The following is a 17,033-nucleotide window of genomic DNA, read 5'->3' as shown; positions in this document are numbered from 1 at the left end:
ATCTTAAATTTGCAATTGCTTTAATTGTTAAAAAAAGAAAACCACTCCAAGATTTCATGGATGGAACACTAAATCAAGTGTCAAGCTGGAATTTCAGTGCTAAGAACTTTTTTCTGCTTGATCCTACAGTAGTATGCAATCTTATGTCTTAATGATGTCAGGATTTCAATACTCCTACGAATAGCCGAGTTGACACAAACCTGACTTGGACATCACCGTTATAAAAACAAAATAAAAATGTAGCATTTCCAATGCGAACCATGACGAGGAAACCTGCGTCTAGAGATTACAACAAGGAATCATAGATTACAAGTAAGAGAAGCCATTCTAGAGATTAGAGAAGAATCAAGAAATGACGAACTAAAGAAACCACTAGAGTCTAGTTAATTATTCTTTCTTATATGAACATCTGTAGTATCAAGAATATGCATGAGCAAATATCGAATGTGGCTTCCTCCCTCAGCCCCCGACTGCAGATAATTAGTGCTTACAGTATAAAAAAAAGAAAGTGAGAGTCGGCTTAAAGGCAAGAAAATTTCAGTTCAACTCTAGGATTAGATTCTATTACACACAATTATAGCTCTAAATTAAAACCAAACTATCGCTGTAGTTGAAGCATTAAGGGTTCTTTTGCTAACCAGTGAACGATATCAATCAATTCTGTATTTATATCAAATACTTCAGTATCAGGATGACATAATTATAACCTTGCCCAGTATTCTGTGATTCATCCTAAGGAAGGTTAGCTGGCTTTGGAGGTTGCTCTACTGATCCAGTCTCCTGAAAAGATAGGTGGGACAGATAAGTTAGTCACCGTTCTAGTTCTAAATAAATCATCTAAAGAGGATATGCTTAAGAGACAATGTCTGAAGCAGCTTAAACAGAACATAGAAAAAAAGAATCAAACAGAACCACTCTGCATAATGATATCTGAAAAACTAATAAATTCCCCAGAAAGTTCTCCAAATGCACAGGAAAGAAAGTTCTGTCACTGAAAATGTATTGTCATGCACTGATCATTAAAAAAGTACAGTCATGCAATTGGGTAGTAAGGAATATTGTCACAACCAGTAAAGAAAGAATTTGAAAGCAATCGAGCTGATGAACTTTTGCACCTTTTGTCATAAATTCATAACTAAGAGGTGCCAGTAATTGTCTAAAGAGACTAAACTAAATGTTAGGGTCGCTGCAACTATCCATGTTCTCTCTAGGAAGTTTTCCAACCGTAAGGCAACTACATAAACCCCATAAATATATGAATGATTGACAATCCAACGAGAGAGGGATAATAACCTCTTGGGATATTTTTCCATTTCGGGTGTGGGGGATGGGAGGTGGGGTAGGAGAGTTTTGTAATACCTGTTGAATATCTTGAGCCCTGGATAAGGTCTTGAGCTGGCAGTTTTCTATGTTTGAGAGCAGCTGCATTACAGTTTTCAGCTGAGGAACACTGCAATCATTAACTTTGACATGAGAGCAGTTGAAAAAGGAGTAGTCAAGACAGCTGAATCCCGGAAGAATAATTCCTCTATCACAAAGGAAGCAACTTCCATTGCAATTATCAAAGTAAGATCACTAGCATTAAACAAGACTGGTAGCTGTTCATCTATTGTCAAGCTTACAAAAACTCTATCCTAATTCTTTGCTTTATTAATCACAAACTTTAATGGTCAAACTTGTGAAAATCCACGCAAGTTTAGAGTCGTTAATCAAAAGAAAATTATAAGTCACGTCTTCATGCCTAACTTGAAAAAATAACGTGCTATGCAACTCTACAGCCTAGAAACACTTGGTTATATGAAGATCACACTCTCTTTTACACACGATCCAAATCTTTCCTCCTATTTCCTTTCTCTTGCTCTACAAAGAGAGCTGATCAATGTATAATTTCACATTAGAGCATATCTACCTAGTTCCATACCCTGAAACAACCTTCTTTTTCTGAAGTAAAGGCAGGATATACATTTTAGTGGAAGATAATTTTCAGCGTGTAAACGAGATAGATGACCAGCATCCCAACAAAAATCATTCTTGGATCATTTAAGCATTGACGCATTCCAAACATCAAGTTGCATATTCCAAGCTCACTTTGAGAGAAGAAAGTTAATTACAAGGTAATTTCATCAACCATTAGTTCGTAAAACCAAAAATGCGTGAAAGGGCTAACCTTTGTAACCCGTTGTCCATATGAGCATCCAATGACGAAATCACCCGAGGCAGCTGCTCCAATACCTGCAACGAGCAAAATCAAAGCAATAGAATTAGGATTGAGGCTTCCTCCAGGGTCACCTTAATTGAAATTCATAAATTATAACTATAGGAGGACCTGCATACCAGCTCAGTATTCTTGATAGTAGATGTCTTGGCAAAAAGACTCTTTGGTAGCTTCATCAGTTCCGCCTGAAGCATATCGAGAAATGTGTCAGCAATACATGAAGTACACGTTAAATCCATAGTGGCCCTAACGTATACTTCGTGTATTTTTTACCCAATATAGAAAAAGTAACGTACATGTTAGGGCTACTAAGTATCTAAACATTCTTAAGCCAGAACCTTGTGCACAAAGCTTTAAAAAGACACTCCCTACATAACCGTCTATATAAAGGCATTTAATTGAGCACGGAGTTTACAACAGTAATTTAACATAAGAAACTATAAAAGTAGTTGATAAGTTCGTTGACGATTGAAGTATTAAAAGCTATAAGTATTTGTGGAATGATATCACACATTACGGAATGTCTCGAAATGGAGAGAGCTGTCATATAAATTAAAATGGAAGAGGCAATACAATAGATATCCAAGTATGCATTGATACATAGAGTAAAGGCGGAAGTGATTCGACAAAGATCCCTAATTAGCAGCTTATTGCCTTGAAGGTCACTCATAATTGCTATTGTTGTTGTTCCCCCACTACCAATCAATCGCACTTCAGCCAAGAACTTCCTGCAAAGTAATAAACCCCAATTGCGAAAAGTCTAATCTTTGTTCTATATGGAGCTGTATTCAGCATTTAAGGCATACCCATGAAGAGAATTTAGCTATTAGAAGAGAATCAAGTACACCAATTGCTACAAGAGCATAAGCAAACAACTGGGAAATTAATTTTAAGATGAATTGATCTAGAAAAAAAATAAGGAAGGAAAGAGAGTAGAGGTGCCTGAGATGGGGAAGACTGAAGCATGAGATGAAGGAGATTGGAAGTAGACTGTATAGACTGTGTAATTTGATCAGCCACCATCGTTTTCGCTGTCCCATCTCTGCTACTGCCGCCCTTGACCGTCGACGTCGGCGTTGCCATCAAAATTTTCTCGGTGGGTATAGAGTGTCTGACCCTTGAGTTCGCCTGAATTCACAAAAAATAAAATAAAAAAACAATTTTTTCCCTTTCCTATTTATGTGTTTCTCACGTTTTTTGTTTTATTAAAATTTTACTCCTAATAATTCTAATTCACTAAACTGTTCACTTTTAGATTTTAATCTGCTATTTTCTCTGATATACTAACTTTTTAATCTACTCACTGGTTTACAAGAATTCAGTTTGCTCATAATTTGTATATGTATTTAAAAAAAATTATGAAATTTTAAGCTTCAAATCTTCAATTTGATTCGATTTTTAATCACTATTGAAATTTCTTCTTTCCGTAAAAATTTAATATGCAAAGCAAATGAGAGAGTGGAGTACTGGATTCTCGTCTAACGGGAGTGTTCAAGGGAAAATTAAACAAATACGCCAAACGAAAACTCGAATTTATTTTTGGTTTGGATTCAATTATCCATAAGTTGGCAATATTTAGTTTGATTTGAATATATTATACGTACCCTTAAACTTGAGCACCAAAAGACTCAAGTGCACAAGACAAAGAAAGTAACAACATACAAGTAATTATACCTGGTGATTTTTATCAACAAAGATTTTTTAAAAAATGGTGTTTTACGTTTTGTTTGTTCCAACTTCCAACTTGTTTATAGGACTTGTCGGCATTCAAAATTTTAAGTTTCTGGGACACACACATAAGTGTATATCAAAAACGAAAAAGTTGTCAAAATTAGAACTGATAAATTTATATCACAATTTAATAGTATAAGAACAGATGTTGAGAAAATGGTCTAAAACCTCCCCAACCTATACCCGAAATCTCAACTACACACTCCAACCTATTACCCACCTGAACTTTATATTTCTCTATTTTATACACACCTTTGGGTTGGGGGGGGGGGTTAGACCATTTTCTGACAGATGTTAATCAGTTTGGTTTCTTTTAAGCAAGAATTGAACCATGAATACGCGATTTCATGATCAAAGAGAGTCTTTCCGTGCAAGCCTCACTTAGCAATTCACATAAGTGCTACATCTCAGAAGTGCCCAATAAATGTTGGAAAGGGTTTTCTGGCACAGAAATAAGTAGGCATGGATTATCCCTGTTGCAAAGCCATATTAAGGAAAGCATCCGGCACCCATGCATCGCAAGAAATTCAAGATGTCAATAAACTATGAGACTCGTAAATCTGATCAACTTGCAATCATCTCTAATTTAACGATCTTTTAGTAATCTCTAATCTGTCAGATCTTAAATGATGAATTTTCCTACTGGTATTATAAGACTATGGTTTCAAAGGTCATAAAGTTATATATTGGTACATCCTTCAAAGCAGTGATTGATCCTTCCTAGATGACTAGATAAATACACCATTTTCTACAGCCACAGCAAAAGACAGATATACTCACATCCACACGTAAACCATCTTAGCACATCGACATAGGGAATGAGAACCTTGTGTCAGATACAAAGAGGATAAAGGTTGAAGAGGCTGCCGATAATTGAAAAAGAGAAACACGGTGCAATTGAGCGGCATGATGCCTCCCTCATGTAGAATAGAGAAGCATATCCAGATAGTACATAATGTTGATATACTTTCACAAAGAGTATCATAGCAACAATAGTGCAATACTTGTATCCAAGAAAATATGTGGCTGCCAAATCCTAAAGTTAGACAAGGTAAACGTTCCAAAGTTCCAAGTTAAGTTGCTTGGGCTTGTCGAATAAGGATTCTCACGATAACTGAAGTAAACAGTAATTTCCTGAAATTAGGTTCATCATCAAAAAGGTAAGCCCAGCCGCCACATCACACCCCTTGAGGTACAACCCTTTCTCAGGCCCTGCGTGAATGCAAGATGCTTCGTGCACCAATCCGTCCTTTCATGCTGATCAAATTACAGATTTAGGAGCATCACTTCCAAGCTATACACAAAAAGGCAAGTATCTGTAGTACAATCCTGCCAAACTTAAGAAAAGCATTCAGGAGGAGAAAGGGTAGCAGCAGAGCCCCTTGACAAAATCTATTAGGGTGCCAGATTAGCTTTCATAATAGGTCAGACAATTAGGAACTGTGTGTTCCCAAAGTAATTAAAAATAATATGATTAGACTTCCTTTTTCTGGTAGAGGAAGTGGATAAAAATGAGGAAGAGGAGATATACAAAATTCTGAAAGAACACTTCCAAGCCCCAACAAATTGCCAAGTCTGACCTGTTGTAATGCCAATCTCTATCCAGCCCTTTTTAGCTCTAAGAAATCTGCAATTTCTTCCTCAAAACCAATCCCTCATAGAGGATCAATCCCCTTTGCCCCACCATTTGTAGATAGATGAAGAAAAAGGTCCAGCATACTTGATTTTTATTTTTATTTTTTTAAAAAGAAGGTAATTGGAAATTGAGTTGTGTTTAGACATCCATTTAACTTGAAAAGAAGTTGATACTTTGTGAATGGGAAAAAAATCACTTGAAAAACTTGTCAAAACCATTTGTTCAAACTTGAAACTTCAAATGTATAACCAGACGGTTTTTTGAATAAAAATATGTATGGACACACAGGTGCTTAGCAGTCTTTCATCTATTAAAAAATATGCAGCCATGAGTGCTAAATTTAAATAAAGTAAACACTTTACTCCACAGTACTGAGTACTGACTGTTGAGCATTGGTATTTGGATAGTCTTAAAGATCATTCTTGCAATCTTTGCACATCTGAAACTCCCGTTACTCATAATAATGAGTCATATTTTTCTCAATGAGCCATCATATATGCACTACATATCAACCATGACAATTATTTGAGAGCGACTTCCCGGCGCGAATCCAGATTTAGTCCGGTTCCAATGTGGGTACTGGACACCGGGTGGGAAATTTAAAAAAAAAAAGACAATTATTTGAGAGGGGAATTTGGTGCCACTAGTGAAGATTGGTTGCTCAGTAGGGTGGAGATGTACTCATGTAATTAGCTAAGGGATGCTCCAGACGGCTGACCACGGTTACTTGAGACTTCGGATGGAGTTTAGCACCTGCCCATTCACAGAGCAAGGGAAGGGGAAAGTCGAAAAGGATTAAAAGGAGGAAGCTAGTAGTGGCTAAGGGGAATGAAGTACCACATAAAGACCATTTTTACCAAAAACAACCTGCTATGAAGTATCTTTGTTGCATTAACATAGTACATATAAGCCAGAAATGAAACTCCTAATCTTCTTTGCTATTGAAAGGGCAAGGTGTTACTTTTTGTTGATAGAAACATAAACATGATGAAAGCTTTATGTAACTGATAAACTGAATGATCAAAGAAGAAAATCACAGTCATCCCTATTTATTCTTTGAACAAATCATAGTCATCTCTATTTATTACAAAATGAGAAAAGAGATACTATCTGCATTTCGCAGAGAAATTACTTAAATGCAAGGTAAGGAAACATTAATTATAATGTAAGATTGCTTTCCAGTAAGGAATAAAAGAAAATGACGCTCAACATTTTCTATTGTGTTCCTCATTCTCCTGTCCGATTCTGAAATAGAACTATAGTGCAAAGAATTGCAAAGCAATTGAAATCTATAAATTATTCCAAACACTACTTGAACAATAATTTCCCAGTTAGATAAAGGAATAAAGATAAGCTAACATTAGAATGCTCGCGAGGGAGGACCTGAAGCCTTCTCTATAGTCTGGAGAAGTAAAACTTCAAATTCTTCATCAATCTAACCCTCCTTAAGGAGATAGGTATCACACTTACGTTACAGCAAGATCATTCATATATACATTGCATACTAAGAAAGGAAGTATTCTTTAACTATTTACTCGAGGTAATTAGCAGACAGTTCGAACCTCAAGATGAAGAAGCAGCCCTAATAGCTTTCTGCAACTCACTCTCAACATCACTAGCTCGATTCCCGTTGGAGGAGTTCTTCTTCACCTCTTTCTTCGGATTCTCTCCCCCACTATTCCTCTTATTCCTCCACTGCTCAAATCCCCCTGAATTCTCAATCACCTGCACACCTACAAACTCTGCCTCACCAACACCCTTCCTAACACCATTCCCCATCTTCATTTCCTCCAACCTATGTTTCATCTCTCTATTCTCTCTCTGCAGCATCTCCAACTCGTTTTTCATCCAAAAACACATACCTTTCAGCAACTCCGTTTCTCCCGAATTCTCATCCTTCTTCTCCTTCACCTCCTTAACTTCCTCAACTCTCTTAATCCCGATCTTATTCACACTTAAAAACGGCATCCTGCTTCCCAAATCCTTGGGGAAATTCACACCCCAACGGCAATCCATCATAACCTTATTAGTCAAAGGCATTTCCGTCTTCGCCATAACTGCAATCCCCTTAAAGACAGAATCTTTCGCATAATCCTCCATCGAGAATTCCTTAAAACTCGATGGCCTCTCCAAAGGAACAAAACCAAATGAATTCCCATCACCATTCTGCTTACCCACAGCACTAGAACTAGAATTCAGATCAGAAGTAGTGCTTTTACGAAGCGAAAAGGAACCCAATTGGGGTTTGAAGAGAAGGGTAAAAGTGGGATTTTGATTAGAATTCAAAGGGGAGAAGGAAAAGTTAGCAGAAATGACTAAAGGTGAGTTCTTGGGAGACCCAAAAACCCCAATTCCAGATTTGAGCGTCAGAGTTAAAGGAGGGGCGATTGGGGTGGTGGAGCTGGGAGTGGTGGGGGTTGATGCAGTGGAGTAGGCGAGTTTAAGGGTAGGTCCAGAAGGGAGATTGGTGGCAAGAGAAAGCGAGAGATCAGAAGGGTGGTGGGTGGTGGTGGAAAAGCAAGAAAGGAAAGGAAGATTGAAAATGGAAATGGGGATTTTGGCACGGAGGAGAAGTGGGTGAGTTTGTGATTGTTTTTGGTGATTCTGGGTTTGAGATTGCTCTTGGAGTTTCAGTGAGAGCTTCATCGTTTTCTCTCTGTAGGTAAAATGGAAGCTTTTCGTTTATGGGGATACTTGCCTTACCAAGATTGTGAAGCAGAGAAGCTCTGGTAAAAAGCTGAGTCAGTAGATGCTATGTTGACGGGATGTTGATTGGGCTTTAAACATTGGGCCTAAAGCTAATTTTGAGCAAGAAATGGCAAATGGGACTTCTACAAAGATATACCGAAATGGGAGAAACTACACACACTTTATAATCACTATCGTATATATTATTAGTATTTATCCTTTCAAAACATTACGTATATTATCACTAATTAAAAAAATTCTACCATATATAAAGAAAATGTAACGACATGTTTCCGTCGTTATAGAAAACTAATGGGAAAATTTTTTGGGCCGGAAAACTTTTTGGTAGGAATTCCTAGCCTAGTCCAGATTTGGACGAAATCTCAGTGAGGTCTAGGAAGATCTGGTAGTGAATGAGATATCTAATAATGGATTTGATTACATGAGTGGATAACTAAGACGTTAAGGAATTCGTACGACTTTACGGAATCGAATTCGAGCGAGTAGAACTCCTGAAACTGATCTTAGCGTGAGCGGGTAGTTTCTGAGTGTCATGGGATGAAGATGTATTGTGAAATGGGGATTTGAAACTCTTAATTCGACTCTCTGTTTCCATGCAAGCCGCCAGGGCTGAATTATTCCCGCCAGGGCGGGGCAGTTGTAGCGGGAGACAAACGTGACTTAAGTCGGAAATAAACCCCAAAAACGTCATTATTCTGCAAACTTCGTTCTTAAGAGTTAGGAGACAACCCTAGGCTATTTCTTGATTGTTTTCCACTGCTTTTGGTGCAAAAGGTAAGATTATTACTCCCCTAATCCATTTTCGATTCGTAGAACTTAGATTCTTGGTTATTAATTATTGTGGAAGGGTGTTTGGACTGAATTGGATGGTGGGAAAAAGCCCTAGCTGCACCTGTTACAACTCGATTTCGAAAACTAATGGTTTCGAAACCAATTTTGCAACTTTGGCAACTTTGTACATGTTTTTGGAAAAATGAGTAATTTGGAAGTCGCCACTTAATTTTTGGAAAAAATTAAGAAAACCATTAAAAAATGAAATTTTTGAAAGAAAATATTTTAAATAAAACCAGAGTCGGGTAAGGGTTCAAATAATTCTCTAAGGAAGGGTTTAGGCATCTTAGAGAATCCGCTAACACGCGGTTAACCGACGGATTTAAAGGTTGGCTAATTTTAAAAGAAAACTTAAATTACTTGAAAAATCTTATTTTATATTTATATATATATATATATATATATATATTTTATTATTTGATTTTTTATTATTATTATTTATTTTGATAAATGAGAAATCTTTGATACTTCTACATTCATATTATCCCAATTAATGAAATAATTCAAATGTTGAAGTGCCAAAATAATAAATTAATTTAACATTTTATCCGAGTCAAGTTTTTGAGTCGAGAAGTCAACACAATAACTTAAGCGTGGATTTGAAAGCTAAATACTAACTATGAAAGAATATGGATAATTCTCAAGTTAGTCTTGAAGCTTAGAGTGACTTAACTAAAACGGGTTTTGAAAAATTTAAATATTTGAAGTAAGCAACTAGCGAAATAGAAGAGTTATATAAAAACTTCCAAGGATTCATCTAAGTTAGATAAAATAGATGTTAGAAGTTAAAAGCAAATATCGCAAAATCACAATATAAGGAAAATAAAAGTGCGAACAAAACTTGGACAAATTTAAGTCCATTTGCTGCTTCTTAGTTGCTGCTGCTGGCGCCATTTTCAAATTTTCTTTAGTAAGAAAAATGCGAGTTTCAGCCCTTTAAAGCTGCTGCAATTCTGCCTCATTTCAGCCTGTTCAAATTTCGGCCAATTTGAACGGAAAAACCCTTTCGTTTCAGCTCTTTTGAGCTGCTGTTGCTGCTGGTTTTGGGGTCTCAACCCAATATACTAGCTTTCCTTTCACAACTTGGCGGAGGTTTCACTCGAAAAGAAGAGAACGCGAGGGAATGGAAAGTCCGAATGGACTCAAACGGGTGAGTTCATGCAAAGAAAATGAGGAAAAAAAAAGATTAGTAAACGAACAAATTCTTTAATAAACTAAGATACAAAACTCAAGGATAATCAATTCAACAATTTGTCCTTCACCGCAATTTAAACAACAAACCCATTATTACCAAAGAGCTATTGCCTTAACATGTTGGAATTAGTCACAAGGCAAGTGAAATCATAACTTAAAGAGACGGAGAATTAAAAAGTAATTAATGACCAAAATGTACTTCTCATGGTGAATAAAGAGATGACAATCAAAAGGTCTCTTCCTAACAACCAATCATGTCCTAAGGACCATTTAAACAACAATCAACATTTAGCACCATATAATAATTCATGAAGGAATACAGTAGGTCAATAGATTATGAAACTGTCACACATTGGTTTCGATAATGAACTAAAAAATGACGATTACAGATTTAGATTAAAAGCTGCATCCCAAAGGTTCATATCACAGGCCAACAGATTCACATATACGCAAAGGCAACGCTAGATTTATTTAACAAATCGATTTAACCTCTACGTGAAATAATTATTAGAAGGATCTTAAATACTTAAGACCTACACATCTCTTCACCCAAACTAAATATGAAGGAATGGGAAACTGATAATGGCTACTATAATAATTGCAAACTTAACACTTATGTGTAGCAGAACAGACAAGAAAGACACAACCATCTTATTTGCCATCTTGATTTATACAATTCAACGAAGAGAAAATAATTAAGACTCCAAACCAAACATTCCCATTTCAAAAAAAACGGGGAAGGAGAAACAAAGGTGTTTTCATAATGAAATAAAATAAAAAGAGCAAATAGACGAGGAGAAACACAACACCACTGATAAATAACAAATCAACAGCCTAATAGAGCCAATTCATGAAATCCCCAAATAGATGAGATCCCAGATGTGCAGGCGGGTGGCAACTATTCTTAAATCTATCAGTCAACATGCTAACTTTAACTCACAAAATTAGTCAATTAATCGTAACTAGAACTTTTGAAACAAATAATAATTGAAACTCTTCGACTGAAGACACCAAAGGTAGTTAATACACAACTAATAAACTGATGCAAATTAGAGAATATGCTGGAGTATTTCACTTTGTTAGAACTAGCGGCTTAAGCAAACTCAAAATCGATAGCTATAGGTAATAGGTAAATGCACAAACTCAAGCCAAATAATGTCAATCTATCACATTAGATAGATAAAGTTTAACATGAATTCTCAAATAGAACAACGTATATATAATAATGAAATTTGAACTTATGAATTCCAAACGAAGCTAATGTACGCAATTTAGGACCTATAGCTCAAAAGAGTAACATGAGGATCTTGGGATTTAGGAGCAACCAAAGAGAAGTTGAATTAAAACTCAACCTTATCTAGAGCTCAACTAAATCTAGGATCAACTCATGATTCCCGAACAAATAAGATCCTTAACATAAGAAGCAAGCGAGATACCCACATTGTGAAGAGGGAACTGGACAGAATGTAAACAAGGGAAGGAATGTATAATACTCTACTGATATGCAAAAATCCAAATGTATACATACAGCCCAAACAATGTAAATGAATGCTTAACTACGTAAAGGGTTAGATAAGGAAATGGGGATTTCATTGATTATGAATGGGAGTGTACAACTCCATATTTCAATTTTATTTTATTTTTACAACTTAGATAGGTGAGACAATCAAGAGAACTAAGTACTTTCGAAAGCTTTCCAAATCAAAATAAAAGCAAGTTACAGACTCCAATCTGATAGCTAGGAATTCTTGAACATAAAAAAAAATCACAACTCCATTCAACACTGATTAAACTCATCCTAAGACAATAGCAGATGCTGAAATTAAATTAATAGAGAGGAAGGCATAATTATCTCACATGTCCTTTTTTTTTTTTAAATGAAGGCAGTAACTACTAACTAATAATCAACTTAAAATGCTGAATTTACACCTACAAACTTAGCTACCAGATTGCAACAACAAGCAGGGTAAATAAATGCGAAAATAAAAGAAACATAGAAGGGGAATTACCTGGTCCTGAGCAGTGAACCGGAACGACGAGTTGGGAAGACGATTCCACCTCTTCAACTCGAACAACCACACGGAGCCACAGAATTTTGAACTATGAAACCAAGAATTCCCAAAAGAAAACTTTTAGGGTGCTCTCTGGTCTCCAAAAAAAAAATCCCCCCCTGAACAGTGAAGAGAGGGGGCTGTTTATAGGACCCCAAAATCTCTCAAATTTCTGATGAAGAAACGATGTGGGAGGAGCAAATTTATTTTTTTTTTTTTAAAAAAAAAACCTAATGGATAAGGCTCTAGTGAGTTGGAATCGTACGAATTTGAAACGAAATTGAAAAAGAATATCAAAATTTGAAGGATATTTCCGTTGAGGAAAGCAATGCTGGAAGCTTGAGGCGTCTTTGAGCTCGTGCTATGCACGCGGAGAGTACGAATTGAAGGAAAAAAGAGGAAAATGACAGATGAAACTGGGAATTAGGGCTCATTCTAGTTGCTTTCGCTGAAGAAGAAGAAGAAATAAAGAAGTGGGATGGGGGTTGCGTAGGGGAGTTGTGTTTGTTCTTTCTGGGGAAAAAAAGTGTGGGCGCGTGAGGTATAGGAAATTAGGAAGAAAACAAAAAGTGGAATAATCTAGGGTGTGGGCTGGTTTATTTTTATCAAATTCAAATCGACTTCAATTAATTCAAATTTGATAAAATGGAAATGAGACAAATTATAAACTCAATTAATTACTCAAACTTCTTAACTTCAACAATACAAAATAACTATTTCGAAAAGAAAGATTTTTATTAAATTGTGAATTAATCATTCTAAAGGAAATAAAATGCATATTTAATTAAAACTCTATTTTCACTGAAAACGACTATCTAAATATTTATTCAAATTGAAAGTTATATATATATATTAAGTATAAAGCTATATAATCTATATGAAAAATGGCAAAAGGTGCCTCGAAAATAATTTAAAGTATTTTAGATTTGCAATATCAATTATTTCAAAATTATTTAAAATTGAAGAAGCTTGAAAATTAATTAAATCGTGGAGGGTCAAAATTGGGTGTCAACAGCACCTTAGGATCATGGGTTTGGTCTTAGGTTATTGAGTTTGTTATAATCCGGATAATTAGACCTTCGTTTATTGATCCTCGCATTATATTGATTATTTGTAGACCAAGAAAAAGCGGAAAGAATCCGAAAATGGAAGGATCAAGTTTCTTAGGAAGGTTCCAACTTTGTTCGAGATAGGTGATGGTTGTGATTTTATATTTGTGTGATGTGTGTTAGTAATTGCTCCATTATAATGCATGTATGCATGCAAGTATTACACTATTGATCACACTAATCATAAATGAGTATGAACGAATGATTGTATGTCATGAATCAACACTTGATTGTATGATTATAAGAATGTACATTATTATTGTGACTGTGGCTTGTTGAATGGAACGAGTGTCACATTCCGACACACTAACTGGGATTGGATGTCACGTACCAACATATATATTGAAACGGGTGTCACGATACAACACACTAACTTGGAACGGGTGTCACGATCCGGCACACTAACAGTTTGGTTATGGGTTCCATGAGAGGACTATTGACTTGTCATATAAATGTATTATTGAGAATGTGGAATTGTACATTGATCTTGAATTTATGACTAATATTGTATATGTTCGGTGTATGCCTATTTTATTATGTTGTGATTACTTGTATATGTTTCACTTATTGGAATAGCCGCGTGATCCTACCAGTACATTGTGGTTGTGTACTGATACTGCATTTGTTCTTTCTTTGTTGAGTATAGGGTATCTTCAGGCAGCTACTAACAAACCTCGTCTAGGAGATCAGTGATCCATCGAATTCAAGAGTGAGTCAGTTCTTCCAGGCTACCATGATTCTCGTTATGTTTAGTCCATTTCTATTTGGACTGAGACTAGTACTTTAGATATTCTTATGTTTAGTTTGAGGATGCACCCATTTTCTTAGACTTGTCGTTAGTAGGTGTTTTGGTACATTGACTTTCAGGTTCTAGGCATTATTTTCGCAATTGTTTTGTTAGACTTTTGGAGTTTATGGGAACTCCCTATTTTTCCTTTAGACATTTAAACCTGTTTCCGTGTCTGTAAATACTTAGTTTTTGTTAGTTTGGGTAGTTGGGTTGTAGTAACGCTTCTCCCACAGGAGGGTTAGTGTGGGTGTCAATCATGACGGTCTGGGTCGTGACAGAAAAATACATCCAGATACATGTATTTTTGCTATCAGATACACTAAAATAGAGAGAGGTGAGCGGGATGAGAAGGGAGGCGCGCGAGATTTGTTATGTATCTCATATACATACAAATCACACTAGATACATGTATATGTATGTATTTTGTGTGATTTACATGTATCTGGGATATCAGATACACAAGAGACTGATAAACAAGATTTGTTATGCATCTCAAATACCAGTGAATCCACTTGGATATAGTGTATCCATAACATATTACACCTAATTTTGACTCCATGTATCTCAAGATATATATATCTGGATGTATTTGTACATATCTGGACACACTATCTAATAAAATTCGTAGTATTGCAAATTAGAGTCTAACTAAGTAGTTAGCTTCTAAATTGACCGTGGGATTTATGTAAGTTTCTCAAATAAATTCATGTTAATCGTAACTAACAATACTATTTCCCGGAAAATCTAGAAACTTAAATGATTGAGTACTTGCATTTTTTTTATCTTATTTGTGAGAGTTCGATTTCCTAGTGGCCTAATCTCCTCCTCATTTTTCCTCCCCTACCCCTGATCTATATATATATAAATATATAACATTCAACAAATTCCACAAGATTAGAGATTTTGAAATTTATTTTATTTTTAAGTTTCTCTTTCACACAAATCCTAGATCGATGTGAAAATGGTCCGACTTTTGCTATAAAAAAATAAAATGGTTATGTATGTTAGTTATTTTCTTCACCAGAGTTTTCTTCTTCGTCGGAGTTCTCTTCCGTGTCTTTGCTTTTACAATTTCTTCTCTTTATATATACATTTGTATGTATAACATTTTGTGTCATATGTATGTAACTGTATGTGCAGAGTGATATACACACGAAATACAAATGACATAGACAGTGGCAGAGGCAGCATGTAATGAGGGGGGTCATCCGACCCCCCTAGGCGAAAAATATTACTATTTATACATGGTTAAAATTATTTTTTAGATATGTATAATAGATGTCGAACCCCCTTCCACTAGTTCGTGTGTTTACTTTTCAGATTTTGAACCCCCTTGTTAAATTTTCTGGCTCCGCCACTGGACATAGACACAACATACGTTGATATATTACTTGTATCTGTGTAATAAAAGTAGGTTTTCTTTTGGAAAAATTTAACTATGACATACAAGTTGAAATATCTCGTGTAATTTGATATCCAAGGGGAAGTTTATTCAAAATGTGAAAATAATATAATAATAATAATACAAATTTGAAATAAAATATTCATGAAATCACATATCCAAATTAAACAACATCGATGTTTTCAAGAATTGAATTTCCTCGAATGTGTCAATCTAAAGAACAGAGTACTTTATTTTTGTTTTTCACCCATGTTTGATACCCATTTTAGAATTTGAATTTATACCAATTTTATTTTGGTAATTATGGAAATTTTATTACCAAAGTGAGAACTCACGGTCAAGTAACTAAAAACAAACAGTCACTGGACATAGTCCCAGTTCTGAGTGAGCATCCTTAGTCCTTTACTACGTACCTATCTAGCTCTAGCAAGGATAGAAATTAAGCTTGGACAAAACTCTAGCTAATTTAAGCTCTTGGAAACACAGTAGTATATATCTTGGATTATCAATCTCACAATTGTAGACAACGTTCATTTCTTTCCTTGAAATATGACTTGGTTCCGCTCCTGCCACACTTGATATATACATCCAGCTAAGGCCATTCGATAAATGATAGAGTGAGCTCTATTTGTTCCACAATGACGTTCCAACCATACACGCTCCGTTGGCCAGTCCCAACTAGGTCTTATGATTCCCTGCCATTTTAGTAGTTGTCTTGTTCCCATTTATCGGTTGCTACTGGACAGAGAAAGAATAGATGCCCTACAGTTTCATCAGCTCCTTTGCACAGTAGTATATACCAAAAATATTTAATTTAACTTAATTTGCATCAGAAAGTTTGCCTTGAAGGATAAAATACTCCTCGTAAAAGAAAAATCAAGTGAACTTAAAACTTCTTTTTTTAAGGGTAGAAGGATATTTTTCTGATCCACCACAACCTTTAGTAGGGCAATATTAATTCGACTTCCCTCTCTCTAAAATATTGTAGTAATAATTATTTTAACATATAATTTGTTATAAGTTATTTAGTATTTTAGAAAAACAAAAAATATTTATGACTACTTTTCTTTTCAAACTTTAGTGGTATGTTAATTAATGAAACATATAACAGAGAGATAACATGACATATATTTTTGAGGAAAATAAGCAAATACCACAAAATAATTACAAACATATACTTCTTTATATTTATATCCCACTAAATAATTACACTATATATCTCCCAACGAATTTCGCTTAACTGATATTAAATAAGTATCATATATACTGTATTGGTATTATTAAGGTTTCTTGTTTAGAAATTACTCATTAGTCAATGATACTATAAGAGTATATATAGTCATATAGTACCATTGACTAATGAGT

The 17,033-nt window shown here is 35.3% G+C and overlaps 2 protein-coding genes across 5 annotated transcripts; both read right to left on the bottom strand.

Moving 5' to 3' along the window:
- Positions 1 to 380: 380 nt before the first annotated feature.
- LOC125875092 (tobamovirus multiplication protein 2B) lies at positions 381 to 3,369 on the bottom strand. Its single transcript, XM_049556172.1, has 5 exons — positions 3,158 to 3,369; positions 2,335 to 2,400; positions 2,168 to 2,232; positions 1,360 to 1,450; positions 381 to 780 (listed from the first exon to the last, which is right to left on the bottom strand). Exons 1-5 carry the CDS (start codon positions 3,296 to 3,298, stop codon positions 733 to 735), a joined length of 411 nt encoding a protein of 136 aa, XP_049412129.1. The 5' UTR covers positions 3,299 to 3,369; the 3' UTR covers positions 381 to 732.
- Positions 3,370 to 4,819: 1,450 nt separating this feature from the next.
- On the bottom strand, positions 4,820 to 8,314 carry LOC125875075 (uncharacterized). Of its 4 annotated transcripts, none has more exons than XM_049556148.1 (2): positions 7,145 to 8,314; positions 4,820 to 5,240 (listed from the first exon to the last, which is right to left on the bottom strand). In XM_049556148.1, exon 1 carries the CDS (start codon positions 8,226 to 8,228, stop codon positions 7,146 to 7,148), a length of 1,083 nt encoding a protein of 360 aa, XP_049412105.1. In that variant the 5' UTR covers positions 8,229 to 8,314; the 3' UTR covers positions 4,820 to 5,240; position 7,145. The 4 variants fall into 4 exon arrangements, with proteins under 4 accessions (XP_049412105.1, XP_049412104.1, XP_049412106.1 ...); XM_049556147.1 differs by having other exon boundaries at positions 4,820 to 5,203; XM_049556149.1 differs by lacking the exon at positions 4,820 to 5,240 and adding an exon at positions 6,321 to 6,335.
- Positions 8,315 to 17,033: the final 8,719 nt, after the last annotated feature.

This window comes from Solanum stenotomum, chromosome 8, assembly GCF_019186545.1.
Source record: "Solanum stenotomum isolate F172 chromosome 8, ASM1918654v1, whole genome shotgun sequence".
NCBI classification, from domain to species: Eukaryota; Viridiplantae; Streptophyta; class Magnoliopsida; order Solanales; family Solanaceae; genus Solanum; species Solanum stenotomum.
The sequence above is the reverse complement of the archived record's forward strand: the minus strand, read 5'-3'. Positions and strand labels throughout refer to the sequence as shown.

Excerpts from the sequence above, each read along its gene's own strand:
- LOC125875092 (XM_049556172.1), bottom strand. The coding sequence starts at position 3,298 with ATGGCAACGCCGACGTCGACGGTCAAGGGCGGCAGTAGCAGAGATGGG. Across the intron at positions 2,401-3,157 it reads TTCAGTCTTCCCCATCTCAG|GCGGAACTGATGAAGCTACC; the intron begins GCACCTCTACTC and ends GATATGCTTCAG. Across the intron at positions 1,451-2,167 it reads ATGGACAACGGGTTACAAAG|TGTTCCTCAGCTGAAAACTG; the intron begins GTTAGCCCTTTC and ends TAATGATTGCAG.
- LOC125875075 (XM_049556148.1), bottom strand. The coding sequence starts at position 8,228 with ATGAAGCTCTCACTGAAACTCCAAGAGCAATCTCAAACCCAGAATCAC.